General features: G+C 45.3%; 1 protein-coding gene across 6 annotated transcripts in view; it reads right to left on the bottom strand.

Annotated features, from left to right (window-relative positions):
• LLGL2 (LLGL scribble cell polarity complex component 2) overlaps positions 1-16,912 on the bottom strand; it is a 33,119-nt gene continuing 16,207 nt past the window's right edge. The window contains exons 6-27 of one of the 6 annotated variants that reach the window (XM_048323550.1): positions 16,409-16,567; positions 15,510-15,672; positions 15,206-15,338; positions 14,365-14,419; positions 14,033-14,187; positions 10,546-10,763; positions 9,989-10,056; positions 8,850-9,003; positions 8,648-8,752; positions 7,558-7,850; positions 7,135-7,288; positions 6,688-6,838; positions 5,888-6,004; positions 5,217-5,383; positions 4,299-4,563; positions 3,451-3,604; positions 2,876-2,913; positions 2,369-2,416; positions 1,801-1,843; positions 1,513-1,570; positions 1,023-1,084; positions 1-677 (exon numbers count right to left, since the gene is read on the bottom strand). In XM_048323550.1, coding sequence (XP_048179507.1) covers positions 1,031-1,084; positions 1,513-1,570; positions 1,801-1,843; positions 2,369-2,416; positions 2,876-2,913; positions 3,451-3,604; positions 4,299-4,563; positions 5,217-5,383; positions 5,888-6,004; positions 6,688-6,838; positions 7,135-7,288; positions 7,558-7,850; positions 8,648-8,752; positions 8,850-9,003; positions 9,989-10,056; positions 10,546-10,763; positions 14,033-14,187; positions 14,365-14,419; positions 15,206-15,338; positions 15,510-15,672; positions 16,409-16,567 — 2,752 coding nt within the window. In that variant the 3' untranslated portion in view covers positions 1-677; positions 1,023-1,030. The remainder of the gene's footprint in view (positions 678-1,022; positions 1,085-1,512; positions 1,571-1,800; positions 1,844-2,368; positions 2,417-2,875; positions 2,914-3,450; positions 3,605-4,298; positions 4,564-5,216; positions 5,384-5,887; positions 6,005-6,687; positions 6,839-7,134; positions 7,289-7,557; positions 7,851-8,647; positions 8,753-8,849; positions 9,004-9,988; positions 10,057-10,545; positions 10,764-14,032; positions 14,188-14,364; positions 14,420-15,205; positions 15,339-15,509; positions 15,673-16,408; positions 16,568-16,912) is intronic. The other 5 variants (XM_048323551.1, XM_048323552.1, XM_048323553.1 and 2 more) reach the window with 5 other exon arrangements.

The raw sequence follows: 16,912 nt of genomic DNA, 5'->3' as shown, positions 1-16,912 counted from the left end.
TCACAAAAGGGAATTCAGAATTTTATTTCCAAAAAAAAAGGGCAATGTAGTGTTGAAACAAAAATCAAATTCAGTTAGTTTTCCTCCGATTTGAATGGCTACAAAAATAGATTCTACCCAAATCCATAAAGCCAGTTAACAGTACCATAACAAACAAACCCCAAAATTACTCATTCAGATACCACATACAGCAGCCACAGGAATCTAGCATATATTACTTGATGTTTTTTTTCCTTAAAGTAAATTTCTAAATGTTTCCGTTAAAACTGAAATACCCATAAGATTTTAAAAAATTGTACAAAAAATAATTGTTGGAGGTAACAGTGTGCGTTTATTAAAATCCTGCGCCAAGGCAGTAAAACATTTATAATTTAAAACCCAGCCCAGTAGAAAAGAGAAATGTGCAAACATTTGAATGTTAGATGTACTCAGAGGCTTGTGGTGCATCAGACCTGGCATCCACTGCTGTCCTAAAGCAAGGCAGGCTCCAGCAGGAGAGGTCTCCAAGAGGCACTAAAGGGGAGGCAGAGGCAGCAAGCACAGCACACGAGCTGCAGCTCCCCAGTCTGGCTGCTGGGAGCACTGGTGCCTTCTCCCCAGGGACGGTTTGCCCAGTCAGTAGTGTTATGGCACTCGATCCAATGCCAGGAAGTCCTCAGTGAGTTCTGGTCAATCTGCTGTAGCAGGGAAAAATGCAAAGCCATTTTAAAAGGCAGGCATTGAAAGCTAATGAGAGCTAATGAGTTGATATGCTCAGATTGTTGCTGGGAGTTCTGGCTACCTCACCAGCTCACTTTGTGATAAGAGTCAGGAGCCTTCAAAGGATTTTTAGCTCTTCCTTCACCACTTCAGCATGTAAGGCACTGAGCAGTGCTCACACACCACTCAGCCAGCAGATTCTCACCCTGAAAATTCGGGTCAGAGCTCTGCACAAAGCGTTTCAATAAGCTGAATTTTATAAAGAAATTTCATTCTACTTTCTGCCTCCTTTGGCTACTTCAAATATCTTCAGCCTCACCTACCTCCTCCATTACTTAGTCCGTGTCCTAACGGACTTCTTGCCGAATTTCTTTCTGCATAACTCCTGCAATGACACAAGAAGAGATTCCTTATTGCAATGCAGTCTCATCCCATCCACTCCCAGAGGCTGACAGAAGACCAGGATGAGGTAGTGTCCAGAGGAAGTGCACAGAGCAGAGCATGTCAGGCAGTCACTGATCCTTCCACACCAGCAGTTACCAACCCCACCAAGCTTCCTGCATCCGTTGCAGACAGTAGTCCTTTGCCTACACTTGGTAGCCCCTGTCCCTTGACCATTCTAGGGAGATGAGATAAAGCCCCGCAGCCGTGGTGGTAGCTCAGCTCTATTGTAGAGACAGAATGGGAGCAGAGACACTGAACACATCCAAGGGACAGTGTCAAGCCAGGATTAAAACTCCAGAGTCCCATCCTTGACCAACTAAGCCCGTGTGGCCTGCCCTTAGATCAGCATGGGTTGACACAAATAGAAACCTGTATGCGAATACTCAGAGTCCTGTTCCTTGGGGATGTGGGAATGTGATCTCTCCTGCTTTTCGGAGAGAAAGAGACAAAGCATTATTCATAAAAAACACCAAGGGACAGCATGTGAAAGAGAACCTGACTCGCATTATTGCCCTTTGGTAGCTTGTGGGATGCACACATGACCAGATTCCAGCACAAGGATCCCTGCCATCAGGTGGGCACCCCCCTGCTGTCACCTCAAGCTGCCCTCCCCCAGCCAGCCCCAGCCATCAGGAAGAGAAGTGGGCTGATACTCACCCTCTGCCTCCCTCCAGAGTACTCTGGATCTCCTTCAGCACTTCTGGAAAGCAGAGGGTTAAATGAGTGAGCCAAACCAGAAGGGATCTGCTTTGAGGCAGCTGCCTGACCACATTCCACCTCCCCATGAACAGCCTCCAGAACCTGCCTCCCACAGCTCAGAGGTCAGTCCTTGGATCACCACTGCCTCTTCAACAGCACCAGGTTTTTACTGGGCAGGCTGGCACACAGGACTGAAGCAGTTGCTTGCCAGAGGAAACATTGCCAATCCCCGTGTACCAGAGCCCCAAAGGAACTGTCTGTTCCAGCTGTCATCTTACACAAGTCCTACTGGAAATAAAGATCCTTCTCTTATCTCAGCAGGGAACGAAGCTCTGCAGAACAACCCTGCCCGAGGGCATGGTTATCTGTCCAACCCCTCATTTCTGGGGATTCAAGACAACCCAGCATTTCTACCAGTAATTGCAGATCCCTTGGAACTAGAATCCACAAAATTCCCAGCAGTTTTCTTCTTTTCCCACCCAGAAAGGCACCTTCCCTCTCAGCAGCAAGACTTCATCTCACTCACTTTCGTCATTGAGTAAGGCATGTTCCATCAGCCTCCCAGACTTCCTTCCTAAAAAAGAGTAGGAAAAAAAGCTTTTACCTAACAATATTCTCCCCTTTACCTGAAATAAGTGCAGTTTTGGAAACCCACAATGGAACTGGATTTTTCCCCCACGTTAAGTACTTTTTGACTTTACTGAATGCTTCACAACTAATCCTTGAATCTCTCACACACTGAACTGTATTTTCCAGCACTACTAGTTTGGATAACAGAAGATTCAAATAATTTCAGACCTTTCCTCCAGCAAAAACTCTGTTCTAACCTTTAAGGGAATCTTCCACACACAATTTACTTCAGAGGTGTCAACTAAAATACCATCCAGGCAGGTCACTATGTTTCCCTCACATCCCTCCTTATTTTTCCTTATTTTTCTTAGGTAGAAAATATCAACTGTAGCAATAGGAAAGACATTTTGAGGTTTACACATCACCATGCTACCTTTAGTACACTTATTTTTTTTCCACTTACCATCTTCTCCACAGTCACCTGGACTCTTTCCTGGTCCCCTAAAAAAGGAAAGGAGACAGAAAACAATTACTGATGCTGAGGCACAGGGGTGCAGAGAACTGTTCCTGGCAGCTGAAAGAAGCTCCAGTGCACATCAACTAAATGGTTTGCTGAGTGTAGGAAGGGCTTCACCACATGCTGGTGATGCAGAAGTCTGCAGACACCACAGAACACTAATAAACTCTTCAAATAAAATTCCTGTAGGATCTCTGTGAGTGTCAGATCTACTGTTACTCTGTTCCAAGAGGAGAGGAGGAACACTGGATTTCCCTTCACAAAGCAACAGCTCAGCTCCAGCACTTGGGAACAAGCAAAGCAAGCCAGGGCTTGCTCTAAGTTAGTGACTCCAGCTTAGGGATACCAGTTCCAGTGCTTCCTGCTGTGTCCTACCAAATGTACTCCAAGTAGGAAAACCATCAGGGGGAAGGTTACATTTCCTGATGCCAGTCCCTCCATAGAAAATAACTTCAAAGGGGTTTTTTTTTTTTCCTCCCTACTCAGACACAGTCAGTGTGCAAGAGTATTACAGAGTTTACCTGGATTTCCTTGCAGCATTCTCTGTGCCAGACTTGTTGTGCACTTGATTGTTGCTTGTCACTTCTGGCATGTCCACGATGCACCGGGGCTCCACCAACCATTTGGTGGAAAGGGAAAACCTCTCAAACTCCGACGGCGAGATCAGATAGAAACCTACAGGTGTTTGGGAATTTACAAGGGCAATTCTCAGGAAACAGTTCCAGAACCAAAGGTGATCCAAAAAAAGAACAGATCTAGGCGTGGTCTGTTGGCAGAAAGGGTTTGCTTTTCCTTCTATCTAAGCAAGGAGGGATCATTGAGGAAGATATTACCCAGCTCCCCCCTCTGGTTAGCCTAGAGACTGTGCAATTTAAGATTATGCTGAGAGAGAATTCTGCTGTCCTGTGCTGACACTTAGGAAAAACAGCACAGAAAGATGCAAGAAATGAACTGGAAAGCAGCAATCCATCTTCAGCAGCCATAAGATGCTGGATCCCAGTTTTGCAATGTGAGTGCTGAGCCACAGGCATGTACAGGAGGCACAGTGGAGACATTTCCCCAGAGCCTGCTGCTTGGAGAGCCATTCCCTCACACCAGACAAGAGGAGGGTGGCCAGGTGCAAGTTACCTAAGGAGCACATCCAAGCTGAAAACCACTGTATTCGTTAACAGTAATGGAATAAACTCACTCCTGCTTCTGCTAACTCATGTGTTGGTACCTGTTGGGAGCTGCTACTGCCTGGAAACACACAACGAACACATTTCTGAAATACTCTCACATGTGTACACAGCCAGCTGTAAACACTAAGCCCTTTCCCACTGTCTCAAACACACAATAAGAGGGATGATTTGGGGGAAGCCCACCTCACCTTGGCCATATTTGGTGAAGACACAGGATGCAATGCCACTCACATCCTCCTTGCGGATGCAGGGGTAGCGGATCTGTAACTTGAGGAAGGGCAGGGAGATGATCTGGATGTCTCCCAGGTTGGTCAGCACTGCCAGGTCGTTCTCGCTGTAATCGTCGGTCTTGCAGCTGCCGAAGTTGGCAACTGTCACCTTCCGTACCCTGCAGCCCTCCAGGGCTGTCAGCTTCAGCTTCAGCTTGGAGCTGACCTTGGGCAACGTGAAGACCTGTCACAGAAACGAGACACTGACACCTCTTCCTGCACAAAGGCAGCAGCAGCAGCTCCCTGGGACATCTGCTGCTCCCTCCCTGGACAATGTTTCCATTCACAGGGAATACACACAGGTGTAACCAGAGCCAACCCCCTGCTCACAAGAAGGAATCAGCCACAGGCAGCGTGAGAATCTATCTCTGTTCTGACATCGGTTTTACCCTTCAGGCTGTAACTGTACTTCTACCCTATTTTTCCAAAACTCTTCCCTATTTGGCTACAAACTATTATAGAAAGAGAACAGGGTTTGAGTTAAGTGTGCAAAACAAGAAACCTTTAAGCTACTTCACAAACATACCTACAAATTCCTGCTTGTGCACTAACCACAGAAAAGCTCTTACCCAAAAGCAGAAGCAGCCTTGTCCAAAGAGTATAATGTAATATAGGCATAAAATTTCTTTATTCAGCACTATGCTGAACACCCAGCTCACCAGCACACATCTGATTTATGGACTGCACCAAACAGAAATGCTGTCCCATGGTTGTTATTCAGGTACAGGAGAGCAAGCACACCCAAGAGTTCTCTCTCCACTGAGCTGTGCACAGTGCTTTAGCAGATTTCATGCACAGTTCATAGGCACCTCCCCCCCTTTAAGAGGTGACATTCACCTTAAATTGCTCTTCAGATACCACCAGCAGCTGGTGGCTGCCTTGCATATCAGGACTCTTGGAAAGGTCATGTGCTACTTCTAGAGGTTCCGGGAGGGGAGTGCTGCGTCCATCCAACACAAGTATCCCCACAACAGGAGCCCTGTGCATCAGCTGAATCTCTTTGGCTAGACAGGCAAGATAAGGAGGGAAAACAAACAGAAAAAACAAACAGGAGTCTAGTCAGAGACACTGTTAGAAACTCATTCACATCCTCTCAGAGCTGGAGACCTATATACTGTGGTTATAGAAATGCTGCCTAAAAAGATTTAGTAGTTGAAGGGCATTCTGACTGGACTGATCTGTGTTAAACAGAAACCGTTGTTACATAAAGACATCAGGCCCAGCTGTCAGAACAAGGGACATGTGCAGCAAGGGTTGATGGCAAACTTCAGTGACAGCTGACAAAAATTCACATTTCTGAAGTGAGTAGGAAACGAGGCTGAGGCACATGAAGCAATGCTGGAGCTCCAGTTCAGCTGCTGCAGTGAGCACTGCTTAGCTCAGACACTGCCACACTTGGCTCCAGTCACTGATAAACAGCACTAATTGAGCCATCCTGCTTTTCTGCCCGTAACTCCTGTGAGTGATGGTTCAGACCCAGCAGAACCCTGCTTTCACCAGGCACTTACCCTGCTCTGCCCTCACAGGCTCATCCATCCTCCTCTCTGCTGGAGGAACACGTAAACAGAAGGCGTAGACTGTCCCTCCATTGGTGCCAGCCCACAGGGACGGGCAGTGCCGGGAGCCTGGAACAACAAAAAGGCCCATGAGCAAGGCACCATCCATGACACCCTTCAGTAACAGCTTTCCCTGGCTATAAAAACCTCCCTCTGTTTGCACCTTAAATAGCTTTGTATCTGGGGGGACTTGCCAGGAAAACTGGAAGTTCTTACCATTCTTTTCCCAATACACTAGCAGCCCTCAGAAAGGACGCTGCACGTGAGCAAAGGCAAAAGTACCACCACACGAACCACCACAACTGCTGTGTCCAGTTTTCACACATTTATATCACACAGGAGCAGAGTAAACTTGTGCATGGTATCAGTTTGGGCTCAGATGCACAACCAGCCCCCCCACCTTCACCAAAATTAAAAGGCTCTGCTGGAGATAGGGGTGAACTTCAGAGCAATGAGAGAAAGAAAAGTTTATACTAAAAAGTCAGATGCCATTCCAGCCCATTTGAAAATCATACATAAAGACTTGATTCAAAGATGAACTGCCACTTGCTTCGGATTAGCCAGCAGCCCAGAATGGCTAAATAACAATTCTGCATGACAACATATGCTCTTGTTCTATATTGGTTTTTCAGCACAGCACAAAGTAGGACACAGGAGGTGCCGAGTTTTCCTGGCAGTAAATCCTAATACACGCCTTGGCAGAAGAAGTAAAAACCCATTTGGAAGAAGAGAGAGATGCTTTTCCTACTCACTGTCTCTCAGAAAGGTATCAGCAAAATACAAGGTTCGCACAAAGCCAGTGAAAGAGTCTTCTGCCGAGCGGGCTTCGATCTTGCGCTGGACTGGAGCAAGTTCCATCTCCTGCAATGCGTCCTGGTCAAACTTGGCATTTGCTTCTTGCACCTTCACAGATGAGGAGAGACATTGTCAGTCAGGGGTAGACACAGCAGGGAGAGAGAGGGGGGGTGGCAGCAATAGAAAGGCACAGCAGGGTCACACCAGTGAACTTGTCCTCTGAACTGATCTTCTCTAAAAATGTGCCTGTTTTTATCTAACAGAACAGCATCAGAAATTGCCATTTTTCCCTCATACCAATAGCTACTGATTTGATAGCAGGGCTGAGACCACCTCCTGCTCTAAGCAGTCTCAGCAGGCTCCAAGCTGTAAACAGACAGACCTCAAAAAGGTGAAGCCCTCACCTCTGAGGCATTCCCACTACCTCCTCGCCGCTTCCTACTGGACACGCGGCTTCTTCTGATCCGCCGGAATGACTGACGGAGGGACTTCTTCAAGGATTTCACCCGAGACAGGGGACCTTCTAAGGCCAACTGGTCACTGGGATGCAGTGTGCACCTGGAAGAGGGAGACAGTAGCCACGTGGTCACTTTCTACTGAGTGGCAATTGCTCCCAAGAGTCCAACAAGTATCCCAAGTATCCACACAAATGTTGGAACACACTTATATATTCTGGAAGATCTTCAATGGTGGAGAAAAAAGAAGCAGAGCTTCTTGCTACAGTGACAGCTCTTGAGAAATCACTTATCACACCTTGCTTTGTTAGTAATTCCAGGTCATCATTAACATAAGGATTACCACAGACCCCCTGGAAAGATGACACTTACTTGACAAAGACCAGTTGCTTCTGCTGATGGTCAAAAAGCCCAAACCCATGACTGGTACCAAAGGCCACAAGCTTCCACTCTGAGTGCAGGGCCAAAGAGGTGACCACAGCTGGTGGTTGACACTGGACAAGGACAAATGGCTGAAAACCAGCTTCAAATCGAACAGGGCCATCTCGAGTTTTTAGCTTCTCGTGACCTTTCCATCGATAGCCCTCTTGGTCCTGCAGGAGATCTGCTTCAGCATGGTCCACCACGTGTTCTGCATCCTCGTCATTCAGTTCCATCACCAGCACCTGAAAGGAAGAGAACCTTTGCTACAGCTTTTGCTGTGCAGGCAGATCTCCAAGCTGCAGCCCTTCCCTACAGCTACTAAACTATAGCACCTCTCAGGACAGGTAAGTAGCAGCAGACAATGTCTAAAATACCAACTAGAGAAAGCAGAAAATCCCAGAATGGCTTGGGTTGGAAGGCACCTTAAAGATCACCTAGTTCTAACTCCTGCCATGGACAGGGACACCTTTTCTGGTCAAGAGTTCCATCCAACCTGGCCTTAAACACTTTCAGGCATGGGGCATCCACAACTTCTCCAGGCAGCCTGTTACAGTGCCTCACCACCCTCACAGTAAAGAAGTTCTTCCTATCTAGTATCTAATCTAAACCTACTCTCTTTCAGTTTGAAGCTACTCCCCCTTGTTCTGTCACTCCAGGACCTTGTAAGTAGTCTCTACCCATGTTTCTCGTAAGCTCCTTTCAGGTACCAGAAGGCTGCAAATTAGACGACCCCAAACCTTCCTTTCTCCAGGCTGAACAATCCCAATTCTCTCAGCCTTTCCTCAGAGCAGAGCTGCTCCATCCCTCTAATCAAACTTGGTGGCCTCCTCTGGACTCACTCCACCAGCTCCATGTCCTCCTTGTGCTGGATGCAGTGCTCCAGGTGGAGCTCACCAGAGCAGGGTCCCATGAAGCATTTCCAGAAAACAGATCAATTTACCATGAGAAAAATGAGCATTTTGAATTTAAGCAGATCTCCAGATTACTCTGAAACCTGCACTGAAAACAATGTTTATGTTGATTGTTCATATTCCAATACCTGTCCTGCTGTACCAGCAACAGCCAAGTATCCACTGTATTTACACAGGTAGATCTTCTGGATCCCAAGTCTTGGATCATCACTGTAAGGATCAAAGGTACCAACCTAGGCAAGAGAACAGAGAGGGGCTGGTCTTTAACTGGGGCAGGAATCAGAACTACCTGGGTTTTCAGAAAGTTTCTACAAGCAGCAGCTCTCTTACCTTGCGGAGTGGAGGCCACTCATCCTCCCCCAGGGTGTTCATGTTGTCATTGGGATCAGCATCTGTGAGGAACACTCTCACTGTGCTCAGCTTATAAAGGAGGTGCAAGCAGACACCAGAGGCATCCCAAAACCTCACTGTGCCATCCTCATGCCTGGGGGGAGGATACAGGGACACACATCACACAGGAGAACAGCACATGGAGGGTAAAACGGAGGGGGAAATACAGAAACAGAAAAACAAACCACAGAAAGATTTTTGGCTTCTTGGGTATTTTTTGTGGGTTTTGGTTTTATTTTGTTTTTAGTTTTTTGGGATTTTTTAATACCCAGCTGTTCTTGGTGATCTGACACCATTACACCAATTTAAGATTACGCCAAAAAGACATGGAAAAGGTAGAAAGCTTAGCATATGGAAGGAAAAACTCATCCAGGTAAAAATATGGTTACTGCGAGGGAAGGGAAAAAATAAAATTAAAAAAAAAAAAAATAAAAAAAAAAAAAATCAAGCTTTAATCTTAGTTCTCCAGGTGAAAATTTGCAACAGTCTTCCAACACAAGGGTAGGAGCTTCTAACATGCTCCATCAAGAATGAAATCTGAGGAACAGCCCACTGAAACTCTCAAAAGTGCTTTGAAAAGAAAATGGTACATTTTTATGCAATGAGACCATCTCTTTCTAGCTACTTCCACCACTTAGCTAGATCTGTTCAGGTTGATCAAAGCACACAGGAGTCCAAGCTAACCTGTATTTTAAGATCCAGAGTGTAAGGCAGAGGGAAAAATGCTTCAAAACATGCGGGATTAAGCTCCACTTTTACACTGCTGCCTTTGAACCAGGCTGGATTAGTGTCTGCACTCCTACACACTTTGCGAGTAGGGGGAATGGATAACACATCAAAACTAAAAATCAGCCACTTTCTGGGTTATCTGTGGACATCATGACCTGTTTGCTCAGAAGCAGCAAAATCAGCTGGCTTTACAAAGCCAGCAGCACAGCTTTGAGACGCTGCGCTGTAAAGCTGCAGCCTCCTCCCTACAAGATGAGCAGACTTTAACTCCACAGGAAAATCTCAGTTAGTTCAAAAGGGGGAACTGGAACTGGAAAGGGGTCCCTGATGGTCCTCAGGTCAGCACCTACCCTGTTAGGAGCAAGTCCCTCTGTGGAGGATCCGGAGCGATGTTGGTGCCACCGTCAATCGGCCACGGCTACAAATACAGTAAGAGAAGTGTGTGACCTCCTAAGCAGTGACAGTGTGGAGAGAATATAAAGTCAGCAGGAGGGCATGAACTCCAGTGCAAGTGGCAGTGAAACAGTCCATGCTGTCAGCTTTTGTTTGCATTACATGTTCCCATTCTGACACCAACTGTGCCTTTTAGAAGGCATTCTACGTATTTCCCCGAGAAGCTTCATGCTTTTACATGAGAACTTTGTTACCCCCGACAGCTGGGAACACTCAGACGTTCCCTCTGGCTTGTCAAAGCTTAAAAAAATATCACATTTTAATTCCCCAGTGTGAGTAACTGTACTGGTGGTGCTTTGGGAAAAAGCCTTTCTCGACCCTATTAAGAGGCAGGACAGTGTCTGGTGGGGCTGAACCCTCTGCAGATCATCAGCAGCACAGACCACCCACACCCTGGGCAGTCACTCTGTCCTAAACACGTGGGAACACACAGGGGGACACCAAGCTGCCATACCATACTGGAGTAGTGAACGTTCTGCTTGCTCCCAGCGCTGATAATCCGCTCCCAGAGCTTCAGTGGGATGTTGGAGACGTGGTGAGAGCAGGTGATGGCTGAGCAGTGCAGGGAAGCCAGGTATGGAGGGTGCACTGCTGGCCAGCCTGCACTTTTCAAGTCTATCACCACGAGCTCTTCTTCTGCCAGCACCACCAGGGCAGAGGGGTCATCGAATTCTGTAGAAACAACACTCATTGAGGCTGACAAAACTGACATCCAAGGTCAGTGCAAACAAGCTTCCTGTAAGGCCGCTTTGAAAACCGTAATCACGCAGCTCCACATCAACATTTTTGTTGGAAAAAACTTTAAATGCTTCTGTGTTAACTGGGCCTATTGAGTATGAATCTGAAGACACAGATTTACTGCAAATTCATGTTTCTTTACATCACTCCTGGGACTGTGACAGTGACTTTTAATAGATTCCCTCGCAGAATGAAAAATTTGTTAACAACTGACTAAGTAACACAAAGTTCATACCTACTACTGAAACAGCTAGAATTCCTCTACCTACACCTAATTAACAGCACTGAGTGGAAAGACATGCATACACCCCAGCAGTGACCCATTTAGTGCTGTGTTAGGACCACAGTCCATCCAGGCTAAGCTGCTTAAACATGCTAATGCCTTGGGTTCTGCAGAATGCTTCTCTGCTTGAACTGATAAGTATTTACAATTCAGCTCTCTTTTCATTTTCTCTTCTTCTCATACATTGTGACACATCCTCTAGACTTTCTTTTTAAAGATGTGTACATCACCTAATAATTCTTATGTATATTAGGGACAACTACAAAAGAAATATGCTAATGTAGCTTGACTGGTGACATCTGACACAAACAAGAATTTTAATTCTAGTTACAGTGGAAAATCTTGAGTGAAAAAAATTTAGTCTACAAGGACATTATTGCAGCAAGGCTCACGAGTCAGCCACAGCAGCAAACTGGTGGGGAAAACCGAAACCACAGGCCAGTTCACAGCAGTGACAATTAACACAGCTACAGAAATCTGAGTGAATGTAAAACTGGAGTGGGGGTGATAAACAGAGAGCCATTAGCAAAGTACCTAACTCAGCTTTTCCCTGACCTTCCCTCCTAAACTGTACTTCTACTTCCCTCCTTTACTTGGTTGATTACCTGGTATACACTTGCAAGAGGTACATATCGACAACTGTTCGCTCAGCAAAATTAAATTCAAGTAATTAGTACTTGGCATCACTAGTGAGGCACCCCAAGTTTCACCTCTGACTAGGCCCAGCCACAACACATCACTGATTAGTTATGTTTCTTCATGAAAAGAATGTTTTCTGTTCAGTTTTACTTTGCTTTTCTATGTGCCATCATTTGCAGTTGCCCACAGGACTTCATAACAAAACAAATAATATCATCCCTGTACTGTTACAGCCCTGCAGTTTGCTGCTGGCAACATTAACCAAAAGTGCTCTGTTTTAACATTTTTTTTCCCTGCAAAGACACACATCTGAGCTCATTTCTTATGGCAAGAATCTATTTTAAGTTGCTGAAGTAGCAGGCACAGTAGAATTTGTCATGATTGCCATACACTCACCCACCTCATTGAAAAAAAAAAAAAAAACAAAACAGGAAGGGCTGGCCTTTTAAAAACTGTTTCCACAGCATATTCAGGGTAGTGGAAAGTCACCAGCTACGACCATGCTGCAATGCATAAGCTTTGTGCTTATTAAATTAAGTGGCTTTGGTATACAATTAATACCTTGGTATTGCCACTGCAGGGAAGACTGCTTAAGGGCAAACAAGGCAAGCTACGTAGATCCACTAAGCTTAGGCAATCAGCCACAAGGAAGCTTGTCAACCACAGAAACCTCATTTTATTGTAAAAAACTTCCTCACCTAAGTGCAACAGTTTCAGTTTCCTGTAGCAGCTCCTGTCTGAACCCACTGGCAGTGGCATTAACTAGTTAATTCAATTCTTGGGAAGTAGAAATATAAAGCCTGTTAATTCAGTTATTTCATCCTAAAGGATTTCTAATCATATCCAGAAACTGAACTCTAAGCGGTCCAACTCTGACCTAAAAAGCTCAGGTTTCTTTAAGATTTTTGTTCCATCATGTGGAATCTCCACTCTGACAATTTCATAGAAAGTAAAAGGGTCTCCTTCGTTAATACCAAAAGGTATTGAACTTGAGGCACTGAACAATACCTCAAGTTTATCAGCACTGTGAGCCTGAAGGTTTAGACCTGCAAGTTCCGCTCACTTGGAAGATGCTTTTATAAAGGCAGCGTTGTGCACGGAAAATCAGTAACAGACACATACAGGCACTTCTGCTCAGTTACTCTGCATTTCTCTGCTGTCTTTTCAGTGACCTGAGAGGGTCTGTTAAGATCTAAGAAGAGAGGCAAGAGGGAATCCAAAAGCTGTTTCTTTCTGCCTCTTTTCCCAAGACATTCCTCCCCTGAATCTGTGCTCTGCTTCCCAGAACAGGCCGGAGGGATCCAACCTGCACGGACAGACTCGGATGCAGAGCTGCTGCTGTCACCACCCTCCCTGGCAGGACACTGGACAAATTGGTTTGGAAACCTGTCTAGCAGGCAAAGCAGAGACTAGAAAGCCTGAGAAGATCCAGTAACAGAAGATTGACTTAGAAGCTCCTAAAAAATCTGCAGTTTAGTCTGATCCAGCTTCCAACACTGCACATTTTTGGAGCTTGAAATAGCATTTTATACTCAGTTACTCTGAGTTAGCCAGAAGCAAGAACTATACCAGCATTAAACAAAGAGTTCTTGGGGAAAACCCTTTAGAATTTCATGAAAGGAAAGAATATACAGTTACTGCAGAAATAAGGGCAATAAAGCTCTTCAACAGAAGCAAGAATCTGACAAGCTCTACACAATTCCAGGAATGAGAACTATTCAGTTTACATTCATGTTCACCAGCACTAAGGAAATTAAGTTCTCCATATACTGACCCTTGCTTCTATGTCACCCTTTGCTGATTTATTACCCAGAGCTCCAGACACAAAACCAGGTAGTAATTAAAAGAAGCAGCGTCTCAGTGGGAGTAAATTCTGGTTTTAATTATTAGTCTCCTTTGAAGTACTGTTTCCAAACAACAATATTCAGATCCTCATTTCACAACCTGGTTATGTCCAGTGTCCAGCTTAAACAGACATAAGCTTAAGAGGTCTTTTCTCATAACAGAGCAACCTAATTTTTTTGAGGAATGTATGGCATTTGTAACCAGCCCTTTATTTACATCAGTATTTTACACTTCACTTTTAAATGGGCAATCTTTCACAGCTGGACTCAAGGGTCTTTTCCAAACTAAATGATTCTGTGATTTCTCTGCTAAAGCCTCAGAAACTCCCCAAACAACTGACCTCCTTATCACATTTCATGTGCTATTTATACCAGGCAGATTCCCACACACGTACACAGCTACCCTAATTCCTCAGTAATGCCCTTCCATCACATACCTGCAGCAGGATCTGAACTGAAGATTATGAAGAAGTCTATCACTCGTGAGGTAAAGTCAAAGGCTGTTTGCTGGCTGCCGTGGATAACAGAGATGCTGTGCCGGTCCCCATAGCTAGCCCGGGGCATTCCTCCTTGGAATATTATGTAAGGAAGCCTGAAGAGAAAGAAAGAGTTAAAGTGGTGTGTGCTGAAGTGAGGAGTAAGAAAAAATTCAAAGAAACGTCAAAGAAACTTTGACAAGTTCTTACAACGTTACTCTAAAGGGTTCATATGGCATTGCAGACTGCACCCTTTAAATAGGAGAGACTGAAGGGATACACCACAAACTCACCCATTTTTTGTTGTCTGCCAGTAGATCTTGGAGATGGCCTTGCAAGGAAAAGGACCTGAGAAAACAGTGTTTTGCTACAATTCAAGAAGTGCATCTTTACATCAGAAGTTGCTGATTCTGCTTCAGCCAGGTCACCTCACCCTCCACCCCAAGGGGAGCCACCTGAATTAATAGGAGCCAGCACCACCACCCCAGACCAAGCCACATCAGACAAGTCTTCTGAGACACACTGACCACAGAACTCCTCAGCAAAACACAGCTTAGGCTCAGGGGAAGCTCTAAACCATGTTGCTGATGGCTACCAAGGAGTGGAAGTGCTGCTGGAGGAGCTGATTAACTAGAAAGGATTGCTAAAATCACAGTCATTCCTGAAACTAATATAAAGTGATGGAGCTTTAGAAGCTTCTCTACACTCAAAAGGTGAGGTCATCCCATTTGATGGGTTCCAGCAAATCAGAAGCTTCATTTCATCACTGCTCAGGTCAACAGAAAATACACTCAGCTCACTATTAATTACACAGGATCCAAGCAACTCCTGCTGAACAGGACACCAGCTAAAACAAAGAGCTGAATCACCAACACCCTTCTTCATAAGGGGCACTAATTTTGTCAATAGACTTGCTCTCCATGTTCAGGACAGACTTCAACAATGCAAGGGAGTTTCAAATCCAAGAAAAAAACTGGGCTGAAATCCTTTAGCCCAGGCTCACAAGCCATTCAAGAGGCACCTCTGCATTTTGCCATTAAACACTAGGGAGAACTGTGACATAAATATCTTACACAAGCTCAGAATTAGTTTGAGTTTGAACAAATACACAACAGTTAAACCTCACTTACTGACCATAAGGCACAGTGTTTTCCAGAGGCTCTGGCTGCCTGTTGTCACTGGATACTGGCCACTGGCTGTAACTTCCATCATAGTGACAACTAATGAATTTACTGCCATCCCTCTGCCAGTAGAGGTTCTCCAGCTGCTGAAAAGAAAGCCATACAAATGACTGGTCTCCAGAGAGCTGTTATCTCCCCAAAACAACCCTTCTTACTAAAAAAGCAGCTCTGTCAGGCTCCCCCTGCACCTGCTTTGTCTTCAGCATAAGTGAGAGCCCTTCCTGCCCTGCTGAACTGACTCTGGATTGAATCAATACCTGGCTGCCCAGGAAATGGTGTGTTGCTTTGTTATTCTGCAGGTCCCAGAGAACAATCAAGCCCCTGCTGTATCCAATTAGGATCTGGTCAGGGTTCTTAGGATGCTCCCGAAGGGCTTCCACCAGTTCACAGGATCGTCTGTTGCAGTTATCTTCTGGTATCCTGCAGGAGCAGGAGAGAAAACCAAGAGAAGCTGAGTCCAGGTACAAACTAGAAGGACTGTAATAAAAGGTGTAAGAATGAGAAATTAAGTGACAAAGTTGAAACAGGTAATTACAATCTTCTCACAAATCCTTCAAGCAGCAGAAAAATCTTATGGGAGACATCACACCAGGCCTACCACATGGACATGCACCCAGCCCCATTTTCTTCAAGGAAAGGCCAAGGTTTACAATGAATACTAGGACTGGATCCCAGGACTGTAATAGACAGTCTGAACCACCCACCCTATTCTCCTACAGAATAAAGGTAGGATGGAAATGTCAGTAGGAGACATGAAGCAGGACAGTTTTCAGCAGCACCTGGATCTCCAGAGTGATAAAATCCCCATTTGAACAAAGCAGTATCAGATGTTCAGCCAGTGGTTGAAAAAATAAATGGGTAATTACAGCTAAACAGAATATATTTTTTTTTTCAAAACTAAACACAAGGGCCAGGGCACAAGGTTTGCAGATTCGCCCCAAGTGAACATGCTGTACCTCCACAGTGACAACACCATGTTGACCAGGACAAAAACTGTTACTTAACACACACCAGGACTGAAAGCTACTTTCATGAGAGTCAGGCAGATATGGACAATGCTTAACACAACAGTGAGGCCCCAGTACATGATCTGGGGTGACATTTTAACAAAGGATGTGTCTGGTAATGGGATTCCACCTCTTGTTTGCTCACTCACCGCTGCAGCACGGACTCGGGGGTGATGGTCCTATCCTCCAGCACTCGGAATGAGGGCAGCTCCACCACAAAGATGTTGCCACTCTCCGTGCCGAGGTACAGCACTTCCCGTGAGGAATGGGGAAGCACAGCTGTTACCTGGGTGGCACTTGGTGGAGAGCTGGGGATGCAAAGAGATTCTTGTTACTGAATTTGGGACAGTTAACAACGTAACAGGGACATTTATTAGTGTCATTTGGTTGGGAGGCATGATTATTTTTTTTTAAGGAGGAAAACACCAGCTTTAAGACAAATTACGTCAAAAATTTTTGATAAGTGCATGGACAAAGAACCAGACACCTTTTTTGCAGAACTCTAAGTGTTCCTAAAAATAGCTCACCTAAAACTGGCAGGATCAAGTGAAACTAAAACCACAACAGCATTTCAAAGTCTGACTTTAGGCATGGTTAAATTTACCTAACCTTAAGATTAACAGCTCCTGTACTCACAGCAGTGAGTGCACAAA

The sequence above is a fragment of the Corvus hawaiiensis genome, chromosome 19 (assembly GCF_020740725.1).
Source record: "Corvus hawaiiensis isolate bCorHaw1 chromosome 19, bCorHaw1.pri.cur, whole genome shotgun sequence".
Classification (NCBI taxonomy): domain Eukaryota; kingdom Metazoa; phylum Chordata; class Aves; order Passeriformes; family Corvidae; genus Corvus; species Corvus hawaiiensis.
Note: the sequence above shows the minus strand (reverse complement) of the source record. Positions and strands in the feature narration are given on the sequence as shown.